This window comes from Larus michahellis, chromosome 2 (genome assembly GCF_964199755.1).
Source record: "Larus michahellis chromosome 2, bLarMic1.1, whole genome shotgun sequence".
In the NCBI taxonomy this organism is placed as follows: Eukaryota; Metazoa; Chordata; class Aves; order Charadriiformes; family Laridae; genus Larus; species Larus michahellis.
Window position 1 is genome coordinate 168,540,870 of NC_133897.1, and position 22,730 is coordinate 168,563,599.

A 22,730-nucleotide genomic window follows, 5' to 3' on the forward strand; every position below is an offset into this window, starting at 1 on the left:
TGAGCCTCCATCACCAGGATCCTCAGGTGCCTGAGCCTCCATCACTGGCATCTCTGAATGCCTGAACCTTCATCACAGGCCTCCCCAGGTGCCTGAGCCTCCATCACCTGGATCCTCAAGTGCCTGAGCCTCCTCACTGGCACCCACAGATGCCTGAACCTTTGTCACCGGTACCTCCAATATGCCCCAGGAATCTCAGAGCCCCAGCACCGCAGTATCCCCTCCTGGTCTAAATCCCCTAAGCCTGGGGCTGGGGAGGAAGGCCCTGCTCACCCCCTGCACCCTGGTCCCACCTCACGTGCCTGCCTCCCCAAATCCCTACGCAAAGCACCTGCCCCCATAGCACTGGTGGGTCTTTGCCCATCCAGCACCCATCAAAGGGACAAAACAGGGGCTGTGACACCAAGCCCTCTCCCCCGCTGCCTTCCCCCCTCTCTCCAACTGTTTCTTTCCCCCCACTGCAGTCCCCAGCCCTTTTCTTCCCATATATTTGAGGCAGGACAAAACTCATAACAGCAGTGACTCCGGTCCCCGGTCACCCATGGGGCCCAAAACAGCGTCACAGCAGGGACAGCTCAAGCCACAGCAGCCGCTTTCCTTATCTTTAACCCTTTTTTGCTAAATATTTCCACTCAGGCAACGCCATCCCTGTCCCAGGGTGCCCCCCAGCCGGTGGCAGGGCCTGGGGGCACCCCCACAAAGCCGGTCCCCATCTTGAGTTCCTCTAGATGTCACCCTCAGCCGTCTTTTTCCCCCCCGCTCCGATTTTCCTTTCTCCAAGATCCTGCTTTTTTTTTTTTTTTTTTTTTTTTTTTTTTTTTTAAATTCCTTTCTGATCTCTTTCCGGCCATGTGTGATTGCAGTTTCCTCTGGGCGTCCATTTCATCAGCCCGAAATTAAGGAGCGGAGGAGAGGGGCGGCGGGGCGGCCGGCGGGAGCCCCCTCCTTCCTCCTCCTCCTCCCTACCCACCCACCCACCACCCACCGCCCCAACCCCACATCCCGCATCCCGCATCCCGCCCTGTTGGGGACCCTGCTGCTCCCCGGGCTGGCCGAGCACCCCTCGGCACCCCCTCTCCGCACCCCTCTCCCAACCCCAGCCCTGCTTGGCCCGGAGGCCGGGGTGGGGAGGAATCCGCCACCTCAACGCGGACACCATCAATTTTGGGGTGACTTTGCTTTTTTGCCTTTTTTTTTTTTTTTTTTTTTTTTGGGCTGGGTTTTCTCCCCACGCCACCCTCTTCGCCCGCAAAGGTGCCCCCGCCATCCTGCGGTGGCCGGATGGTTTTTCTCCCCCCCGGCTCTGAACCGCAAGGCCGTCGCTGTTGGTGCTGCCCGTCTTCTCCCACCGCCGCTGGATGCCAACGCCGGGGCCGGATTCAGCCTCGGCGAGAAGGTCACGGTACCTCCAGCCCACCCTTTTCCTCCCTGCTGTCGCCAAGCCCGGCTCCGTGCCGTGGCCGTGGTGCGGCAGAGGGGACGTCGGCTGTAGAGGAAACCCACGCCCGGGGCGAGCAGAGAAAATCCCCTGGGAGGTTTCGACTATTTGGTTCGTCTTCTCCTGCATGAGACAACCCCGGCTCTGCGGCTCCGCCGGGCTATGGCCACGCAGTGAAGATGTCCGTGGCCAGGCTCAACAGCGTCAATGGCTTTCTGGAGGACGGCAGGATGGAGGCAGGGGACATGGGCAGGATCCTCCGCTGCCTGGAGATGGGCACCGTCCTTACCTTGTTCTATCAGAAGAAGTCACAGAGGCCAGAGCGAAGGACCTTCCAGGTGAAGTTGGAGACCCGGCAGATCATCTGGAGCCGGACGCCCGAGAAGGTGGAGGGGGACAGTGAGTATCGGTAGCAGCAGTGCCCTGGGCTGGGGACATGCCAGTGGGGTGCCCAACCATGGTGGGGTGCCTGGGTGTGGGGTGCTTGGCCATGGTGGCATGTTCTACCATGGTGAGGTGACTGATTGTGGGGTGCCTTGCCATGGTGGGGTGTCCTACTGTGGTGGGGTGACTGGTTGTGAGGTGCCTGGCCGTGGTGGGGTGTCCTATTGTGGTGGGGTGACTGGTTGTGGGGTTCCCAGCCGTGATGTGGTGCCCTGCTGTGGTGGGATGTTAGCTGTAGTGAGGTGCCTGGCCATGGTGGCATGTCCTACTATGGTGGGGTGCCTGGCCATGGGAGGGTACCTGGCTGTGGTGGTATGCCATACCATGGTGGAGTGACCTGTTGTGGGGTGCCTGGCCACGGTGGGGTGTCCAGCTGCAGTGGGGTGCCTGGCCATGACATACCCAGCCATGATGGGGTGCGTGACAGTGGCATGCCCGGCCACAGTGGGGTGGGTGGCTGGCTGTGGTAGGGTGCCCACTGCAGTGGGGTGCCTGCACGTAATGGGGTGCCTGGCTGCAGTGGGGTGCCCAGCCATGGTGGGATGCCCGGCCTTGGTGGGATGCCCAGCCTTGGTGAGATGCCTGGCCATGATGCACTGCCTGGTTGTGTTAGGGTCCTGGCTGTGGTGGGGTGCCTGGAAATAGTGGGGTGCTGGGCCACGGTGGGGTGCCCAGCCACAGCAGAGTGCCTGGCTGCAGTAGGATGTCTCTCCATGGTGAGATTCTCGGCCATGGTAGAGTGCCTGGCCACGGTGCGATCCTGGCCATATTTGGATGCCTGACCACGGTGGGGTCTGTGGCCATGGTGGGATGTAGTGGGTGTAGTGGGATGCCCTGCCATGGTTGGATGTCCAGCCATGGGGGGATGATCTACCATGGTGGGGTGACCTACCATGGTGGGATGCCCTACTGTGGTGGGGTGCTTGGCCATCGTAGGATGCCCAGAGACAGAAAGGCAGGAGCTGCTGGGCTGCGCAACCCTGGCCTCCTCCATCACGGCTCACCTGGCCCATAACTTGCCATGGGGCTCAACTGCTGCCATTTCGTCCCTGGGGTTTTGTACCCCCCGGCAAGGAATTAAAGGAGCCAGCCACCACCTTGCCAGCTCACAGTGCTTTTAACCCCAAAAATGGGGTGCTTAGGTTGCCAGGCCATCATGGGGTAGAGTGTGGTGGTGGCCCCATGGAGCCCAGAGAGGACTTGGCCATCTGGGCTCCACCCCACGTGCAATAATGACATCAATACAAAGTTTGGATGGGCCCTGGAATGGTGTGGACTGGTGGCACTGGGATCCGTCACAGGAGATGATCCCACTGGAGCATCCATAAAAATCACCCTTCCATGTGGCTTTACTGGTGGCTAGTAGGCTTTTGGTGGGTCCATTGGTGGGGTCCCATGCTTTGGTGGGTTGCTCGTTACCTTGAGACTTGCACCTTCTCTTAAATTGAGCTAGAAAGAGCCAATGGATGAAAAGACAGGGTTGGGGTGACACAGAGCCATACCATCACCTCATCCCACAGCCCCATACAGGGAGGAACCCAGTTTGGGGGTATCATCTCGCCAGGATGATGGCAAAGCCCACCCTGGAGGTTTGGGAGGAGACAAGTGCCTTTTCCCTAGGAGAGCTCAGGGGGTGTCCTTAATAATCACCCAATTACCCACCCCAAAATCACCACCCATCGCTAATTTTGCACAAGATGGAGCAAAATCCCCGGGAAGGTTCAGCTCCCGCTCGGAGGGGCCGACCCTGAGCCAGGCTGCCGGCCACGGCGAGGCTTTGGGAGGTGGCAAGCAGAGAAGAGCATTGGCACGAGCAGGATACGTGCTTGTCCGGACCTGCTGGGCATGGGAGCAGAATTGTGGGAGGAGGAGGAGGAGGAGGAATGGGTGAGGGTGAGGGTGACTTTGGTCCTCATAGGGAAGAGGTCATTCTGTACTCACAGAAATAACACTTTTCTGGTGCCTTGGTCTTTTTTGGGGGCCACCGCACGCCACTGGGTCAGGGTCTCGGTCACTCCCTGCCTCAGTTTCCCCACCGGTGCCTTGGGATCCACCTTCTCCCATGCAGCGGCCCAAAACCCCCCAATGGGAATGAGTGGGCATCCTCTGAGGTCACCCAAAAGGGGGAAAAAATATGAAAATCCCTCCGGAAACGGTACAATCCTGCCATCCAACCCCACCACCTGCTTCCCCCAGCCCTGGGTGGGAGCAATCCCGCTCTCGGTGCTGGGCTGGAGCATCTTCACGCCTTGGTCCAGCCCTGCTCCGTGCTCGCACGTTCTCCCACTCACTGTGATTTTATGGAAGCGCCAGGATCTCCTCTTCATCCCTCAGGTCTCGCTCCCACCCCGCGCCCGACCTCACGCCTGCCCAGGCCATTTTAAATCCCCCCTTCAACCTTCAACCTCCCGCTTGCAGAGGGATTAACGGGGACGGCCGACAGTGCTGATGTCTCTGTTACGTCCTGGCAGGGCCAGGACACGCATCCTGGCTCTCCCCGAGACGCCCCACGCCATGCGGCTAATTACACACTTCATTAAGCAGCCGATGGACGCGTGTCCACGTCGATGGGGTCGCCGGTAGCATCGCCTCCAGAATTAGCCTCATCCCGGAGGGTTTCCAGCCCATTGCCCTCGACAGATCCCGGTCTCCAGCGCAAGGATGAAATCTAGCGGAAAACAGCCCAAAAGGGATCTTTGCAAGGAATTAAAAGAAATAAGAGTGAAGGCAGCCTGGCAAACCTGAGAGCATTTCATGGGGTGGTTTGCAACCAGGTTTGCCACGGTGACGGGTAATTGGGATCACACCTTCGGCCTCACTAACGCCCAATAATTAGAAATAGGACCCCCTGGGGAGGAGAAAATCCAGACGGGGTTTAACGCCGCTGGACCAGGAGGAAATCTTTTTTATTTCAGGTTTTAAATCAGCTTCACAACACCACGGGGAGCCCTGGGGGTTGCGGTCGCCCAGTTTCCCCTGGACAGGTGGGTCTGAGCTGCCGCATGTCCTGCAAGAAGGGGCGACCGAGGCGAACACGAGGGAACATGGCTCAGGCCACCATAGCTCCGCGCAGGCCAGTGGGATTTCCCAGTACAACCATTCCCTCCAGCCGCTTTGTTTTGCTTGTCTCCTAATGCATTAAGAAAACTCCCAGGCTCTCAGCATCCCTAAAAGCCATCGGGCAGAACCTGGCCCTACATCATCTTCCCACCATTTGAAATCTTCTTTGCCCCACGCTGCTCGTTTTGCATTAGAAGAGAAAAGGGATTTTCGCAGCTGGAACCGACTTCCAGAGTGTTTTAATCGCCCGGGACCCCTGAGACAATGCGGGGAGGAGTTTGGAGACATAGTTCTGACATGATCGCTGCAAATCCGCTGCAGATGTGGTTTCCAGGAAGCCGCCATCCGCGTTGCATTGTGTAGCCCCGCGCCGCTCCCTCTTCCCCCTGGCTTTTCATGGGGCTGGGCTATTTGCCCTGTGGAGACGGACCTGGGGGTGCTGATGGGTGAAAAATGGGACATGAGCAGGGGCAACGTGTGCTGACAGCCCAGAAACCCCCCGCATCCCAGGCTGCATCCCCAGCAGCGTGGGCAGGGGGGCGAGGGGGGGATTCTGCCCCTCTGCGCTGCTCTGGGGAGACCCCCCTGCAGTGCTGCCTCCAGCTCTGGGGCCACCAACAGCAGAAGGACATGGAGCTGTTGGAGCGGGGACGGAGGAGGCCCCGGAGATGCCGGGAGGGCTGGAGCCCCTCTGCTGGGAGGACAGGCTGAGAGAGCTGGGGGGGTTCAGCCTGGAGAAGAGAAGGCTCCGGGGAGACCTTCCAGCCCCTTCCAGGCCCTCAAGGGGCTCCGGGAAAGCTGGGGAGGGACTCTGGAGCAGGGAGGGGAGCCACGGGACGAGGGGGGACAGTTTTAAACTGAAAAAGGGGAGATTTAGATGAGATATTGGGAAGAAATTCTTGGCTGTGAGGGTGGTGAGCCCCTGGCCCAGGTTGCCCAGAGAGGTGGGAGATGCCCCATCCCTGGAAACATCCCAGGCCAGGTTGGACGTGGCTTTGAGCAACGTGGTCTGGTGGAAGTTGTCCCTGCCCATGGCAGGGGGGTTGGACTCAATGGCCTTTAAAGGTCCCTTCCAACTCAAATTATTTGATGAGTCTATGATTATTGGCAGCACCCAGAGGTCGGGTCCGAGGCCGGATACCGGCACTGCTGGGTTGGGGGAATGTCTGTGTTGTGACTTGTTGGCAGAGCTTCGGTAGCCACTGGCTTCTCACCTCTCTCCGGTGCCCTGCAAATGGGCAGGTTTGGGGATGAACAGCTAGTTTTTAACCTGTAAACCTGTTTTTCCCCCCAAATACCTGCCTGTTTGTATCAAAGTGGATTTGCTCTGAGCCATGAGGCCTGCACAGAGACAGCAACGGTGTTTCATTTCTTGAGCTCTAGTCCCAAAACAAAGCACATGCAGGGATACAGACCTCCTGTGTATCATGTGTGCTAAAATCTCACCCTGATCCATGAAATTTGGCTTGCGGTCATCCAGCGAGGGAAGGCTAGATAAAGCCTCCAGTGTTTTCTGGTGCTTTTCCGCCAAGAAAAACTATTCTGCACCTCTTTCCTTGCTTAATCAGCCTGATTTCTTCCCCGTCCCTTATTCCTCCCCACGCTCAGCTTTTATTTATCCCCTTTGGTTTAGGCTGAGGGTTTCTGTCCAGGCACCGGTATGTCTGCACCCTTCCCCACTGCCGCATCGGAAACACAGCCGGGCTGGAAATTCTCCGGGAAATGACCCATTTCCTCAGCAGGACAATACCCCGGCGTGGTGGTCCAGCCGCCCTCGGCCACACAAAGGCCTTTCCGGTGCTGGCGGCTCAGCTCCGGAGGGCAAAGCTGCCCAGGGATGATGGCTCATGGTATTGAGAACAACTTTGAGTGTTATTGCTAATATCATCACATTATGTTTCTGCTCCCGGCGGGATGTGTCCGCTCGCTAAACCAGGGGTTGAAAATCTCGCCCAGCGGCGTAGCGGTTGAGGAAGACCGCGGTCCGGAAACCCAGCCCTCCTGCCGCCGGCTGAGCTTTATATAGCGAGATGAGAGAGCAGGAAAGAAACGCCCTGCAGTCGGGGCTGCCAGGACTCAAATTGCCACCTTTGGGCAGACATCTTCAATTAAATGATGAGCTCAGCCTGCCCCGCAGCGGGTCCGTCTTGGGGAGGAGAAGGCAGGGGAGAGGTGGCTGGAGATGTCGGGATGGGGAAGGCTGAGCCTGGAGGACACGTGGCACCCACAGAGAAGAGAAACCAGTGGGCAGCGCTGTGGGGACGCCACATCCTGGGGACATGAGACCCTGGAGAACACACAGCAGTGGGGTGCCATCGCACATGTGGGGGAAGTGCTGCAGGGACATCCCGTCCTGGGGATGTGGCTCCCTGGAAGACGCAGGGACCCAGCACCCATGGTGCTGTGACACAGCTGCAGCAGTGCTGCAGGGACACCTTGGCCTGGGGACACAGCTCCCTGGAGGACACATGGCCATGGCATCCACGGTGCTGTTGCACAGCTGCTACAGGAACACCCCATCCTGGGGACACAGTTCCCTGGACGACACATGGCCATGGCACCCATGGTGCGGTCGCACAGCTGCAACAGCGCTACAGGAACACCCTATCCTGGGGACATGGCTTCCTGGAGGACACATGGCATGGCACCCGTGGTGCTGTGACACAGCTGCAGGAGTGCTGCAGGGACACCCTGTCCTGGGGACATGGATTCTTGGGGGACACATGGCCATGGCACCTACGATGCCATCGTGCACCAACGGGCAGTGCCACAGGGATGCCCCATTCTGGGGACGTGGTTCCCTGAAGGACATGCAATACCCATGGTGCCATCACACTGGCAGACACGTCACTGGAGGGCAGCGAGGACGTCTCTCCCTAGAGGACACATGGCCACAGCACCCACAAGTTCATCACATACCCATGGGCAGTGCCATGGGGACACCCCATCCTGGGGACAAGGCTCCCCAGACAGCACATGGTCTCCCAGCAGTCCCACCTCTTGCAGCCTCCCCGAGCCACACGCGTGGGTCCATGGCAGCACGCGTGTGGCTCGGAACAGTCCCGTGTCCCTCTCTCCCCACAGTCGACATTCGGGAGATCAAGGAGATCCGCCTGGGAAAGAACTCGCGGGACTTCGAGCGCTACCCTGAGGACGCTCGCAAGCTTGACTTCACCATGTGCTTCATCATCCTCTATGGGATGGACTTCAGGCTGCGGACACTCAGCGTGGCAGGTGCGTGGGCTCCCTCCCCTCTCCCCCTGGCCGCCCTTAGGCTCTCACCCCCTCCCCAGCACCCCATCTCCCCCATCCCAACCTCACCACCCTCCTCTTCCTCCTCCAGCTTTCTGCGAGGAGGACATCAACCTGTGGATAACGGGCCTCAACTGGCTGGTGGCAGACACCCAGAAAGCCCAGACCCCGCTGCAGATTGAGAGGTGAGGAAAGACCAGAAGGTCCCATTTCCCAGTCCCTGTCTGGGGGTCTGGGGGACAAAACCCCCTGGATTTGGTGCCCCTTGGGACTGAGCGCCGTCTGTCCATCCCTTCCTTACCAGGTGGCTGCGGAAACAGTTCGATGGGATGGACCGGTCACGGGAAGGCAGGTGAGTGCTGGCATGGTTCCGTGCTGGGAAGTTGGTGGTAGATTCAGCTGGACAGGGCCGTATCCACCCAGTTGCATCCCAAATCTGGAGGCTGAGCCAGGCTGGGAGCAGAATTTAGGGGACAAGGTAGTACCAGGTTATTTGGGGTGCATGAAGGCACTGAAAATCAGAGTCTAGTGCAGGTCCCTTCCTCGCTGCTATAGGGACCAGGGGGACCTTGATGCCCACATGCCTGCTGCTGCGTTTCCACCAGCACCAGTAGGGGCTGGACTATTAATGCAGCCCATAAACATCTCCCCAGGACATGAAAAAAACCAGATCAAGTGAATTTGGACTTCAATCATAGAATCGCAGAATGGTTTAGGTTGTAAGGGACCTTAAAGATCATCTAGTCCAACACCCTGCTGGGGTGCAGGGTGTTGGACTAGATGCCCCAGCCCTGGGGCATCCACAGCTTCTCTGGGCAACTATGATTATGGGGATGGGCATCATCTCCAGATGGGATAATGGCTTAGAACACACGGTTGGTTCCCAGACGTGCTCCCTCTGCCTGACCCTCTGCTCACACTTCCTCCAGACCCCATTGTAATTAGGGGTCCTGTGCCACTGTGGGGATGCACAGCCCAGTCGGGTGGAAGCCCCACACACCAGAAACCACGCTCGCACCAGGATTTGGGGTGGGACCTTTGGTGTCAGGAGCTGAGACCTATCTGGGGTTTACCCATCCCCTGCGGGGACTGGTGGGTGTCCTGATGCTGGCTCGCCCTCCCACAGTATCACGGTGAAGGACCTGAAGGCCATGCTTCCCCAGGTGAACTACCGCGTCCCCAACATGAGGTTCCTACGGGACAAGCTTGTGGTAAGGACCCCTTGCGCAACCCAGCTATGCAGGGAGAAGGTCTTTGAGCCCCCACAGCCAGGCTGGAGCCAGCCCTGGTGTCACTGGCTCGGGTTGGGTGGCCCCACTCTCATGCATCACCGTCTCCGGCAGGAGGTGGAAGCCAGGAACGAGATGACTTTCTCCCACTTCATCCAGTTCTACAAAAACCTGATGTTTGATGCACAGAAGTCGGTAAGAGCCACGGCTTGTCCTCCTGAGCATCCCCTGCCCGGTGAGGTATGTCCCTGGCCAGCTAAGCCTGGTCCCCTCCTTTGCTTTGCAGGTCATCGAGCAGCTGGAGCTCTCCTTCCCCCTGCGGTGAGTACCTGGGAGCCCCCCGGCTCCCATCCCGGACAAGCCTCCGAGGGTTGAATCCATTGGGTGGGCAATGCAGCTGGGCTGTGGGGCAGAGCCTGGGGAGAGCAGAGGGTCTGGGTGGAGCACATTGTCCCAGAGCATCTCCCAGCCTTGGTTACGCTGAGCCTGGGGCAGGGTTGGGGTGACAGGGATGGTGGGGATGGCAAGGGTGATCCGAGCAGTGGAGATGGGATCTGGGATGGGAGCAGGGATGGGAGAGGGGACGGGAGTGGGGATGGGAGCAGGAATGGAAGCAGGGATGAGTGGGGATAGCAGTGGAAATGGGAGTGGTGATGGGAGCAGGGAGGGGAATGGGGATGGGAGCAGGAGTGGAAGCAGGGATGAGTGGGGATAGCAGTGGAAGTGGGAGTGAGGATGGGAGAGGAGATGGGAGTGGCGATGGGAGCAGGAATGTGAAGGAATGTGTGAAAAGGGATGGGAGAAAGGATGGGAGAAGGGATTGGAATGGGGATGGGAACTGTGATGGGAGCAAGGATGGGAGGGGGGATGGGAACAGGGATGAGCAGGAATATGAGAGGGCGTGGGAGAAGGCATGGGAGGCGGGATGGGAGCAGGGATGTGAAGTGGGGTGTGAAGAGGGATGGGAGCAAGCATGGATGCAGGGATTGGAGCAAGGATGGAAACTGAGATGGGAGCAGGGATGGCAGCCAGGATGGGAGTGGGGATGGCAGTGGGGTTGGCAGTAGGGATGTGAGCAGAGACGTGAGCAAGGATGGGAGCGGGGATGAGCAAGGATCGCAGTGGAGATGGGAGTGGGGATGGGAGAGGGGATGGGAGAGGGGATGGGAGTGAGGATGGAAGCAAGTATGAACAGATGGCGGTGGAGATGGGAGTGGGGATGAGAGCAGGGATGTGACCAGGGATGGAAGCAGGGATGTGACCAGGGATGGAAGCAGGGATGTGAGTGGGGACAGGAGCAGGGATGTGAGTGGGAAAGGCAGCAGGGATGTCAGTAGGGATGGGTGCCACAGATGCATGGACATGTCTCCCTGCCCTCATCCCCGTACCCTCGGGCAACGCTGCATGCTCTGGCTTTGTGCCCGCCTCTCCCAACTCATAGGGTGACACTGGGAGTGTTTGCTCTAGCAGCGCCCAACAGCTCAAGGTGCCCCTTGCACCCCCATGGCCTGTGCTTTCCCTAAGCCCCTTGCCAGCTGCCACAGTGAGGGGCTTCAAGGGGCCGAGCTGCAGGCGGACGTTGGTGGCCCTGACTCCCCCATGGGGTCTACCCCAACTCTTCCTCCTGGTCCTTGCTGACGGCCCTTCCATGCCCCAGGAACGTGGACCGCCCCGAGCTGTGCCAAGTCTCCCTCTACGACTTCCAGAAGTTCCTGCTGCACGACCAGAAGGTGGGTGCCCTTAGAGACCCCTGCAGCATCGCTCGCAGCCTCAACCTTGGGGACTCCCATGGGATGCCCCAGTCCAGTTCCCCCTGTAACAGCAGCCGTGTTTGCACCCCAGGAACCCTGGGCCAGTGACGTGGGCATGGTGCGGGACTACATGTGCACCTACCTCAAGGAAGGCTCCAGTGAGGCGGCAGACCCCTCCTTCCAGCTGGATGAGGTGGGTGGCCCCACGTGGCACCCACCCAGGGGTGTCTACCCAGCCCTGGCAGGCTCTGACCTCTCTGCTTCATCCCCTAGTTCCTCACGTACCTCTTCTCCAAGGAGAACATGGTGATGGATGCCAAGTATGAGTGCGTGGTGCCTGAGGAGATGAACCACCCCCTGTCCCAGTACTGGATCTCCTCTTCCCACAACACGTAAGGACAGGGTGGGGTCTCCTCAGGGACCTCCCTGAGCATCCCATCACACCAGCCGGGGCAGCCTTGGCTGCTGATGGTCATTCTCATTCTCTGCAGGTACCTGACAGGGGACCAGTTCTCTAGCGAGTCCTCCCTGGAGGCGTACGCCCGCTGCCTGCGCATGGGCTGCCGCTGCATCGAGCGTGAGTCCCCCCCAGCACCACGCAGAGATGCTGAGCACCCCCTCCAGCATCCTGTGTTACATTAGATGACCATCCCATGTACCCATCCCATGGTACTGGGGTGGGGGGATCTTCCATGTCCTTTGGGGGCTTGAAAACAACACGCAGTCAGTGACCAGCATGTGTTAACCAAGGTGTCTCCCCTCTCAGTGGACTGTTGGGATGGCCCAGACGATCTCCCTATCATCTACCATGGCCACACACTCACCTCCAAGATCAAGTTCCTGGATGTGCTGCACACCATTAAGGAGCATGCATTCGTCACCTCCGAGTAAGCCCCAGCCGCCAACAACACCCCAGTTCTGGGCCAGGCAGGCAACTGCTCCTTTGCCTTCTCCCCAAGCCACCATTCCCACCTGCTTCCTCCAGGTTCCCCATCATCCTCTCCATTGAAGACCACTGCAGCATCGTCCAGCAGAGGAACATGGCCTCCCACTTCAAGAAGGTCTTTGGGGACATGCTACTCACCAAGCCGGTGGACATCAATGCCGATGAGCTGCCCTCACCCACCCAGCTCAAGAAGAAGATCCTAATCAAGGTGTGGGGTGGGCATCACCCCAAAGCCCCTCTTTTTTGGGAGGGACAAGGTCCATGCTGGGCTGGGAGGGATGGCGATTATCCCAAATTTTGGGTCTCAAGAGCAATATCTCTCCGTGCACATGCAGTAGGACATCAGAGAGACGTCCTACTGCAAGAGGCTGTCAAGGGAAACAGGGGGTGGTGGAGGGGGACCTGTAGGAGCCCAGGCGTGGCCTGAGGACTGGGAGCTTAGCATGATGGGGATGCCATACCCACTGCTGAGCTCCCCCACCTGTGCTGTTCCCAGCACAAGAAACTGGTTGAAGGGAACCTGTACGAGGAGGTCTCCACTGCCAGTTACTCAGAGAACGACATCAGCAACTCCATCAAGAATGGCATCCTCTACCTCGAAGATCCCATCGACCACGTAAGGATCTCCCTGCTGATGACAGACAGAGTCCAAGCAGAGTCTGTCGGATGGGGATGAGTGTCGTGGTTTGGGTTGGGCATGGGGCATGGGCTCTCCTAGACCATTGCAATGCCATGGGGAGATGGGGCAGGGGCAGAAACAGAAGTCTCAAAGTCCCATCCCTCCATGCCACCATCCTGCCCACCTTGGTGATGCTCTTCTTCCCTCCCAGACCTGGAGCCCCCATTATTTTGTCCTGACGAGCAACAAGATCTACTACTCGGAGGAGACGTCCCGCTACCAGTTCAACGAGGATGAGGAGGAGGTGGAGCAGAAGGAGGTGCGTGCAGAGCAGAATGTGCGCATGGCCGGGTGGGGGGAAATGCTAACCCCAGGGCATCTCTTCCATTTTGGGGTGAACTTGCAGGAGTTCAACAACAACGAGCTGCACTTCACGGAGAAGTGGTTCCACGGGAAGCTGGGAGGTGGCCGCGATGGACGGCAGATTGCTGAGAAGCTGCTGCATGAGTACTGTACTGAGACGGGTGGCAAGGATGGCACCTTCCTGGTGCGCGAGAGCGAGACCTTCGTGGGCGACTACACCCTCTCCTTCTGGTAGGAGCCCTGTGGGGGAGGCAGGATCCCACTTTCCCCAACCCAGTCTGGGCCTTCCACCAGCTAATCCATAGTTTGGTGGCTGGAATGGCATTCTGGGGGGGAAAAGCTACTTTTTTGCATGGCACGTGGACACCTGAACATGAGATGGTGGGAATGTGAACCCGAATTGACTCAATCCTGCCTTCTCCCCACCACCACGGCAGGAGGTCCAGCCGGGTGCAGCACTGTCGGATCCACTCGCGGCAGGAGGCCGGTGCCACCAAGTTCTACCTGACGGACAACCTGGTCTTCGACAGCCTCTACAGCCTCATCTGCCACTACCGCGAGGTGCCACTCCGCTGCAACGAGTTCGAGATGCGCCTCACCGACCCCGTCCCCCAACCCAACGCCCACGAGAGCAAAGAGTGAGGATGGTCCCCATCCCCATCCCCTTGGTCCCCTGGGTCCACCAGCCTCCTCCATCCCTGGTGCCAGGTCTTGAGTGCCTCCTGGGGCACAGGGATTCCAGCGCCATCCCACCGTCTCCGTTCTCTGCCCGGCCAGGTGGTACCATGCCAGCTTGACGCGCCTACAGGCCGAGCACATGCTGATGCGGGTCCCACGGGATGGAGCCTTCCTGGTGCGCAAGCGCAGTGAACCCAACTCCTACGCCATCTCCTTCCGGTGAGTGTGGCCACCCCGGCACCCCGAGGCTGGCTGGGCTTGGCCAAGTTGCCCATGTTGCCTGCCAAGCTGGGAACTGCCTGGCTTATGTCTGTTGTGACTCCATGCTGGGTGGCAATGGCTTGCTCTGGGTCAGCAGGGTGACACAGTGGGACACATGATGCTGTCACAGGGGGGAAACCCCAGCTGTGATGATGGGAAAGCCACATCCTCCGCGTGATCGCCCTGGTGGCATCCCTGCTAGGGCAGAGCATTGCCTCCTGCCTGTCCCCATCGTGGACTCAGGCCCTGGCCACCCCTGACATATCCCCCCACCGGCTCTCTTGGTCCCAGGGCAGAGGGGAAGATCAAGCACTGCCGCATCCAGCAGGAAGGTCGGCTCTTCATGCTGGGCAGCTCAGCTGAGTTCGAGAGCCTCGTGGACCTCGTCAGCTACTATGAGAAGCACCCGCTTTACCGCAAGATGAAGCTGCGCTACCCCATCAATGAGGAGACCCTGGAGAAGATGGGCACCACCGTGAGTGCTCCTGGTGGTGGGGATGGTGGGAACAGGGGCTCTGAACCATGGGCAACCCATTCCTGTCTGCAGCTCCACCATGGTGGGAAGGTCTTCTCCAACCTTCTCTTTAATATCTTTATCAATGATCTGGATGAAGGGATCGAGTGCATCCTCAGGAAGTTCGCAGATGACACTAAACTGGGCGGGCGTGTTGATCTGCTTGAGGGTAGGTTGGCTCTGCAGGGGGATCTGGACAGGCTGGACCGATGGGCTGAGACCAATGGTATGAGGTTCAACAAGGCCAAATGCCGGGTCCTGCCCTTGGGTCACAACAACCCCGTGCAGCGCTACAGGATTGGGGCAGAGTGGCTTGAAAGCAGCCTGGCAGAAAAGGACCTGGGGGTGTTGGTGGACAGCCGGCTGAATATAAGCCCGCAGTGTGCCCAGGTGGCCAAGAAGGCCAACAGCATCCTAGCCTGTATCAGGAATAGTGTGGTGAGCCGGACTAGGGAAGTGATCATCCCCCTGTACTCGGCACTGGTGAGGCCCCACCTTGAGTACTGTGTTCAGTTTTGGGCCCCTCGCTACAAGAGGGACATTGAGGTGTTGGAGCGTGTCCAGAGAAGGGCTACAAAGCTGGTGAGGGGTCTGGAGGACAAACCTTATGAAGAACGACTGAGGGAGCTGGGGTTGTTTAGCCTGGAGAAGAGGAGGCTGAGGGGAGACCTTATCACCCTCTACAACTACCTGAAAGGAGGTTGTAGAGAGATGGGGGCTGACCTCTTCTCCCTGGTGACAAGTGATAGGACGAGAGGAAACGGGTTCAAGTTATGTCAGGGGAGGTTTAGATTGGATATTAGGAAACATTTTTTCACTGAAAGGGTTATTAAACATTGGAATAGGCTGCCCAGGGAGGTGGTAGATTCACCATCCCTGGAGGTGTTTAAAAAAAGGGTAGATGGGGCACTTAGGGACATGGTTTAGAAGTGGCTTTTGTCAGGGAAGGTTAAAGGTTGGACTTGATGATCTTAAAGGTCCCTTCCAACCTCAGCAATTCTATGATTCTATGATTCTAACCTCTTGGGTGAAGCCCAACCAGAATCAGCTGAGCTTGTTCTGCAGCCATTGCCCACAGTTACAACTCCACTGCAATTCCCTTCCAATGAGTTGGAAAGGGATATTAGGTCCCTCTCAAGATCATCATGATCACACATGGTGGCCCAGATCCCACCACATCCCCTTGTAGCTCCTTCTTGCATCCAGGTGACCCACTCAGGTATTTCTCCTTGCAGGAGCTAGACTATGGAGCCCTGTATGAGGTGCGGACCCCCCACTTCTATGTAGAGGCCAACAAGATGCCGATGGCCAGGGTAAGGATCTGAGCTGGTGTCCCTGGGAGGTGAAGGGTGGTGGGACATGGTGGCTCTAGCGCTGGGGGTCCTGGGCAGTGTTCCCTCAGACCCACATCTCCCACCACCGACCTAAGAAGTGGTGATGTTTTGCTGCATTTTTCTGACCCTTGAGTGATGATGCAGTTGGTTGGACCTTTTCCACCACCCCATCACTGGGGGCAGTTCGAGTTCCACCAACAGTATCGTAACAGCATGGTGGGTGAGGTCTGGAGAGAGCCCAGCCTAGAGCAAGGACCTGGCACAAGTTTGCCCCAACAGTGAGGAAACCTCCTTGGGTCCCTTTGCATCGGGGAACTCTGAAAGAGAAGGCATGGGGTCAGTTCCCAGGTGGTGGAGTCTCCATCCTCAGAGGATTTTGGGACTTGGCTCATCTCGGAGCTGACCCAGTCTCCATTCTCAGAGGTTTTCAGGACCGGGATGGTATTGGAGTGACCCAGTCTCCATTCTCAGAGGTTTGTGGGACCAGGCGGGTCTCAGAGCAGACCCTGGAGGAGGCTGAACTGGAGCCCCGAGGTTTCTTCCCTGTGATCCTACAGTCCCATGGTCCAGCACTGCTGTGTCTTAAAGGTCCCTTTGCAGCAAAACAACTCTCAGGCTAAGACCAGAGACCAGAAAGCTTAAACCAAAGGGTTTTTTCCTGGGAGTGTGGTAATATTGGGGGATTAACCCTTTCAGTGCACCAGGAGAAAACACTGGGGGAGCCAGAAAAGGATCCCCCTTTGCGCTGAATGTGGTGGTCCCACGGGACTGCAGGCACCTCCAACCCTCCTGTCCCCTCTGACATGTCTCACTGCTGGTGTAGGCAATTTGGGAATATCATTTGGGGTGTCGGACTCTCAGGAGCTCCCACGTTCCACTGTGAGGGCTCAAGGAGGTGGGCTGAGCAGGCAGCGCTGCCCACCAGCGTCCCTGGCGCTGGGTGGTGACACGTGTCCCTCTTTCCGGTGGCCCAGTGCACGGTGAAGGCTCTCTACGACTACAAAGCGCAGCGGGAGGATGAGCTGTCATTCTGCAAGCAGGCCATCATCCACAACGTCGACAAGCAGGACGGCGGCTGGTGAGGGCGGCTGGATGGTCCCCGGGTGGGCATCGCCATGGGTGGGGGGTGATGGGGACACCCCAGGGGTCATCCTACAGTGGGTTTTAACTGCCTCCTTTTCTGTCCCCCTATCCCTTCTCCAACCACTCCCCAACACTGCATGCAGCATGGACACCCTGTCCCCCCCCTAAATCGGTCCGCTTGCCTTGATCCTCTCACCCCTTGCAGGTGGCGGGGGGACTATGGGGGCAAGAAGCAACTGTGGTTCCCGGCTAACTACGTGGAGGAGATCGTCAGCACACAAGCGCAGGAGCAGGATGAGGCCGTGAGTGACCTTTCTCCATGCGCCCGTGACCAAGGCTGCCTGAGATGCTCCCAGCCTTGCACCAGCCTGGACCCTTATCCAGAGGCTGGGGGATGCTCCCAGCCCAGCTCCAGCCCAGACCATTATGCAGAGGATGGGGGATGCTCATGGTCCTGCTCCAGCTTGGAATCTTCACTGGAAGCTGGGGGATGCTCCTGGCCCCGTGTCATTCCAGACCCTTATCCAGAGGCTGAGGGATGCTCATGGTTCTGCTCCAGTCTGGACCCTTATTCAGAGGCTGGGGGATGCTCCCAGCCCTGCTCCAGCTCAGACTCTTTTCTGGAAGCTGGAGGATGCTCCTGGCCCCACACCAGCCCAGACCCTTAACCTGGAGGCTGGAGGATGCTCAACCGTGGAGCAGAGCCTACCAAGAGGGTGTTTTTTCTCTGTTTTGCTTGGACTTAGAGGATTTGGAGGGCTGGAGGGAGGCTGCCAAATGGAGCAGGCACCAGGCTCGGCCCCGCATGCCTCCCCCACCGCCTCTTCTTCCTTCCTCTCTTGCAGTCGTCGGAAAACAGCCCCTTGGGGAACTTCTTGAAGGGCTTCATCGATGTGCCGTCCTGCCACGTCGGTGAGTGTCATCACCATGATCCTGCGGTGGCTACAGGAGCCCACCGGGACAGCACACACCCCGCACTGAAGCTCAGTGCCATGAGCTGAGGCTCCCCAAGCTCATCATGCAATTGCCAGCTAGGCTCGTGCGTGGCACAGCGTGTTGGGGAGCAATGTGGGGTTGGGTTCAAAGGGATTTGCTTGATTTTGGGGGGAATTCAGAGGACTTCAGAGGTCCAGATGAATCAGAGGACGTTTACCGCTGGCTGAAAGGAAAATGCATTTCAGCGCGCAAAGCTGAAACCATTCATTAAGAAAAATGGGACCTTCCCAAGAGGAGGACCCCAATGGCTGGTGGGGTGCCAGGGGGGGCTGGTGGGGGCCCGGGAGCGGGACCGCTGAGGTTTCGTTTGCTCCACAGAGCCATCCATTGGGAATGTCTTCAAGTAAAGCCCCCCTCTGATGTCCTTATAGTTATCTCCAAAGACGGGAGGAGCTCCAAACCATTTGTCTTCACCATCCATTCCCAGCAGATGTCCCACGCAGCCCAGTCGCTGGACGTGGCCGCAGACACGCAGGAGGAACTCAGCGAGTGGGTGGCCAAGATCCGAGAGGCCACGCAGAACGCCGACGCCAGGGTGAGAGGCACCAGGGTGCAGAGGATGGTGGTGGACAGTCCCGTCCCTCAGTGGATGGTCCCCAACATCTCCAAAGGAGGAGGCTGTGGGGAGACTTTCAGCTCCTGTTTTCCCTTGTGCAGATGCAAGAGGGGAAGATCATGGAGCGAAGGAAGAAGATTGCGCTGGAGCTCTCCGAGCTGGTTGTGTATTGCCGCCCGGTGCCGTTCGATGAGGACAGTAAGAGCTGGAGAAAGGGGGTGATGGGATGAACATGGGAAAAGATGGGGTGGGGGTAATGAAATGGTCATGGCAGACCAACCCATGGGCCACTGGAGAGCCCTGTGTCCTCCACTGATGGCCACCTTGGTGCTTTCAGAGATTGGGACAGACAAGGCGTGCTACCGGGACATGTCCTCCTTCCCGGAGACCAAGGCGGAGAAGTACGCCAACCGCAGCAAGGGCAAGAAGTTCCTGCAGTACAACCGGCGCCAGCTCAGCCGCATCTACCCCAAAGGGCAGCGCCTGGACTCCTCCAACTATGACCCGTTGCCCATGTGGATCTGTGGTAGCCAGCTTGTGGCCCTCAACTTCCAGACGCCCGGTAAATCCTGCTCCTAGGGTGGTTGCTGGGCTCATCCCTGCAGGTCACCCCAAAATTCCCATCCCTGGTGTCTCTGCCCTGAGTCCTGTTGCTGGAGGTGGTTTGGATGATCTCTCCAACCTTTGTCCTCATCCTGATGGGGACATTTCCATGCAGTTCTTGGGTGCTTCATGCAAAACCCAGCTGCATCCCTTCTCCAACCAGGGTTGGAGGCTCTTAGTAGGGGGTTTGCCAGGGCAGGACTGTGGGGTCCCTGAGCCCCATGGCTCACAGCTGCTCTGTCCCCATGGCCACAGACAAGCCAATGCAGCTGAACCAGGCGCTCTTCATGCTCGGTGGCCGCAGCGGCTACGTCCTGCAGCCTGACATCATGAGGGATGAGACGTTCGACCCCTTCGACAAGAACAGTCTGAAGATTGTGGAGCCCATCACAGTGCAGCTGCAGGCAAGTGGGAGAGGACAGCAAGGTGACCTGAGAGGTCACCATCGAGACGGGGTCTTCCTTCTTCCTTGGTTTTGGGTCAACTGGGGTCAGTTTTTACATGTTTTAGCCCCATATTTTTTCCATGGAGATCATTACCACATGATCTCTTAGTTAGTTGGTCTTTCTCTGCTTGCGGCATCATTTTTCCCAAGGCAGAACCCCACAATTGCACAGAGCTGAGCCCAGCCTGAGCATGAGCGAGGTGGAGGGTAAAGCAGCTAAAACAAACCCAGAAGCACCTTACCCAACCCTTGGGTAATTTTGGTGTTAGGGCTGGGACGTGTTGGTTTGTAGGCACCTGACTCTTGAGCATGGCATGAATCCAGGAAAGGTTTTATAAATAATTTGGCCGATACAGCGAAAATCAAGCCAAATCCAGGCCAAGGTCATAAATAAGGTGTGGTGTGACTAATTATGGCCATGAAGCTTTTGGCAAGCCCAAAACACCCAAAATGTTTTATGCTGAGGGTGGTGAGATACTGACCCAGGTTGCCCAGAGAGGTGGGAGATGCCCCATCTGTGGAAATATTCCAGGCCAGGTTGGACGGGGCTCTGAGCAACCTGGTCTAGTTGAAGATGTCCCTGCTTATGGCAGGGGGTTGGACTAGATGGTCATTAAAGGTATCCTCCAACCAAAACCATTCTGTGATTCTATGATTCTAAAATGGCCAAGCCATGGGGTTGCCCTGGAGAGTCCTTTTTCGTCTGATGTAGCCAAACCTCACCTTCCTCTTCCTCCTGCAGATCCTTGGTGCCCGGCACCTACCCAAGAACGGGAGGAGTATCGTGTGCCCCTTCGTGGAGGTGGAGGTGTGCGGCTCCGAGTATGACAACAGCAAGAACAAGACGGACGTTGTAGGTGAGGGTTCACGTGGATGACGTTCCCACCCAGCCCTTGAGCCTGGTGACAGGTGGGGATGATGGGACAGCCCTAACTGTGCCCTTTGGAGTCCTTTTGGACCTGTGGGTGATGGAGCTGGGTTTTGTGGAGGAATGAAGAGAACAGGCATCTCCCACTTCCGTGCTGGTGCCATGCAGGTGATGTCCAGGTGTCCAGCCCCACCCTGACCCTCCTTGCTTTCTCCTCACCCCCCAGCTGACAACGGCTTCAACCCCGTCTGGCTCTTCAAGCAGTTTGTCTTTGACATCAACAACCCCGAGTTCGCCTTCCTCCGCTTCGTGGTGTATGAGGAGGACATGTTCAGTGACCCCAACTTCTTGGCACAAGCCACCTTCCCCGTCAAGGGCCTCAAAACAGGTATGGTCCTTCCATCTACACCATCATCATCATCGTCATCATCATAGAATGCTTTCGGTTGGAAGGGACCTGTAAAGGTCATCTGGTCCAACCCTTCTGTAATTATCATCATCGTCATGATCATCATCATCTCCTCTGGGATCTGGCCAGGGTGAGGAGCTTGGACCCTGCCATGGGGCTGAGCTCTTGTGGTGGTGGTGTTTCCAGGCTACCGGTCGGTGCCGTTGAAGAACAGCTACACCGAGGACCTGGAGCTTGCCGCCCTCCTCATCCACATTGAGATCATCAATGCCAAGGCAGGTGGCCCAGGTGGCTTGGGGAACTCCGTGCCTCGGTTTCCCCAGCTGGAGCAAGGAGGAACGGCACACTGGGTTGTCCTGTCCAACCCACCAGCCTCATACTCTTGTGTTGGAGCAGGAGGAAGATGAGGAGAACCTCTACTCATCCATCCAGCAGCTACGGGACCGCGCCAGCGAGCTCTCCAGCCAAGTCTCCAGCTATGAGCGCACCAACGGCTGCGACTCCCGCTACCAGCAGCGCCTCGACGAGCTGCGGGCAGCCCAGGAGCGGCTCATGGAGCTCACCGAAGTCCGCAACCGCAAGTGAGTGTCCCCTCCCCGTGGCTTCAGGAGGTCCCTTTCAGGAGGGTCCCTAAGGCCATCACCCTGCTCCCCACCAGGTTGATGGAGAAGAAGAAGAGGGACCGGCAGATGGTCACCAAACGCAGCTGAGCTGGTTGAGTGCGAGCCCACCATGGCCCCCCCCAGCCACCTCCTCTCCCGCTGCAAAGGGAGGTGGGGTGGCCGGATCCAGACCCAACCACGGCTGGGGCTGGGTGATAAAGGTGTGACAAATCTGGGGACAAAAGGGGACTTCGGGTAGCTCTGCCTGTGACATTTCTCCATCGGGGTGAGGCAGGAGGTAGGGTGCTCCAATGTAAATCCCGGGCACCTCTGGCTTCGTCCCATGTCCCCTGGGGTTGGTGGCTGCGACCCTGTCCCCATGGGGTGGCCACCACGGCTCCTCTTCACCCCACATCCTCTGTGTCCCACCACCCCATGGCGGGGGGAGGGCTGCGATTATCCCCACAACCGATGGGGAAACTGAGGCACAGATGCCCAGACGGCCCAGGATGGGGCAGGACCGGCCACCTCCATCCTGGGGACAGGGCTGGCTGGCAGTGAGGCACCAGGATGGGGACACAGGGGACACTCTGGGGGAGGGTGAGGGGGTCGTTTTGCCCCCCCGCTATAAATATCTGTATTTTCTTCTTTTATCCAGCGTGTAAATACGGCAGGGGGCGGGAGGGTTCTGTACCAGCTGCAGTATTAGGGCACAGGGGGGGACCCCAAAATGTCCGGAGATGCCCCTGGCATGGGCACGAGGGAACGGGGAACCAGGTCTAGGGGTGTCCCATGGGGCAGGGTGGCCGGTGATAGGGTGCCCTGAACAGGTATCAGGCAGACACGGGCACCGAGGTGTCCCCGGGAGAGGGACACAGGGATGTCCCCGAGGTGACGCCGGCATTGGCACCAAACCCTGGGAATGGGGACAGATCCTGCTGGTAAAGCCAACAGAGGTGGTGCCTGGGGAGGCGGTGGCTGGAGACATCTCGGGGTGTCCTCCGGGGCTGGGGCATCCGGGCGGGGGGGATCTGTGTATTCTTTGTATGAAAATAAATCTATTTAGCCAATATTTATACCTCGTCGCTGTGGCCTGGTGTCCCCTCCCACCAGCTCTGTCCCCCAACTGCCAATGTCCCCAGGGTGGGTGATGTCCCCAGGGTGGTGGCTCGGTCATCCTGGATGCAGTGTGTCACCCTTGTCCCCATGACATGTGTCCCAGCAGTGGTGGGGACACCCAGGTGGGTGGGCAGGTGGGCAGGGCCACCCAGGAAGGGGA

The 22,730-nt window shown here is 58.3% G+C and overlaps 1 protein-coding gene across 1 annotated transcript; it reads left to right on the forward strand.

Annotated features, from left to right (window-relative positions):
• Positions 1–871: 871 nt before the first annotated feature.
• LOC141739865 (1-phosphatidylinositol 4,5-bisphosphate phosphodiesterase gamma-1-like) lies at positions 872–22,526 on the forward strand. The gene is made up of 32 exons (XM_074577990.1): positions 872–1,837; positions 8,027–8,176; positions 8,286–8,379; positions 8,499–8,546; positions 9,321–9,405; positions 9,538–9,618; positions 9,710–9,744; positions 11,081–11,153; positions 11,266–11,367; positions 11,448–11,566; positions 11,666–11,751; positions 11,941–12,061; positions 12,160–12,328; positions 12,617–12,736; positions 12,951–13,058; positions 13,146–13,333; positions 13,540–13,740; positions 13,880–13,999; positions 14,333–14,516; positions 15,791–15,868; positions 16,864–16,967; positions 17,178–17,274; positions 17,818–17,884; positions 18,340–18,503; positions 18,626–18,722; positions 18,862–19,086; positions 19,383–19,531; positions 20,315–20,429; positions 20,667–20,828; positions 21,036–21,124; positions 21,246–21,430; positions 21,508–22,526. The coding sequence occupies exons 1-32, from the start codon at positions 1,618–1,620 to the stop codon at positions 21,557–21,559; spliced, it is 3,888 nt and encodes a 1,295-aa protein (XP_074434091.1). The 5' UTR covers positions 872–1,617; the 3' UTR covers positions 21,560–22,526.
• Positions 22,527–22,730: the final 204 nt, after the last annotated feature.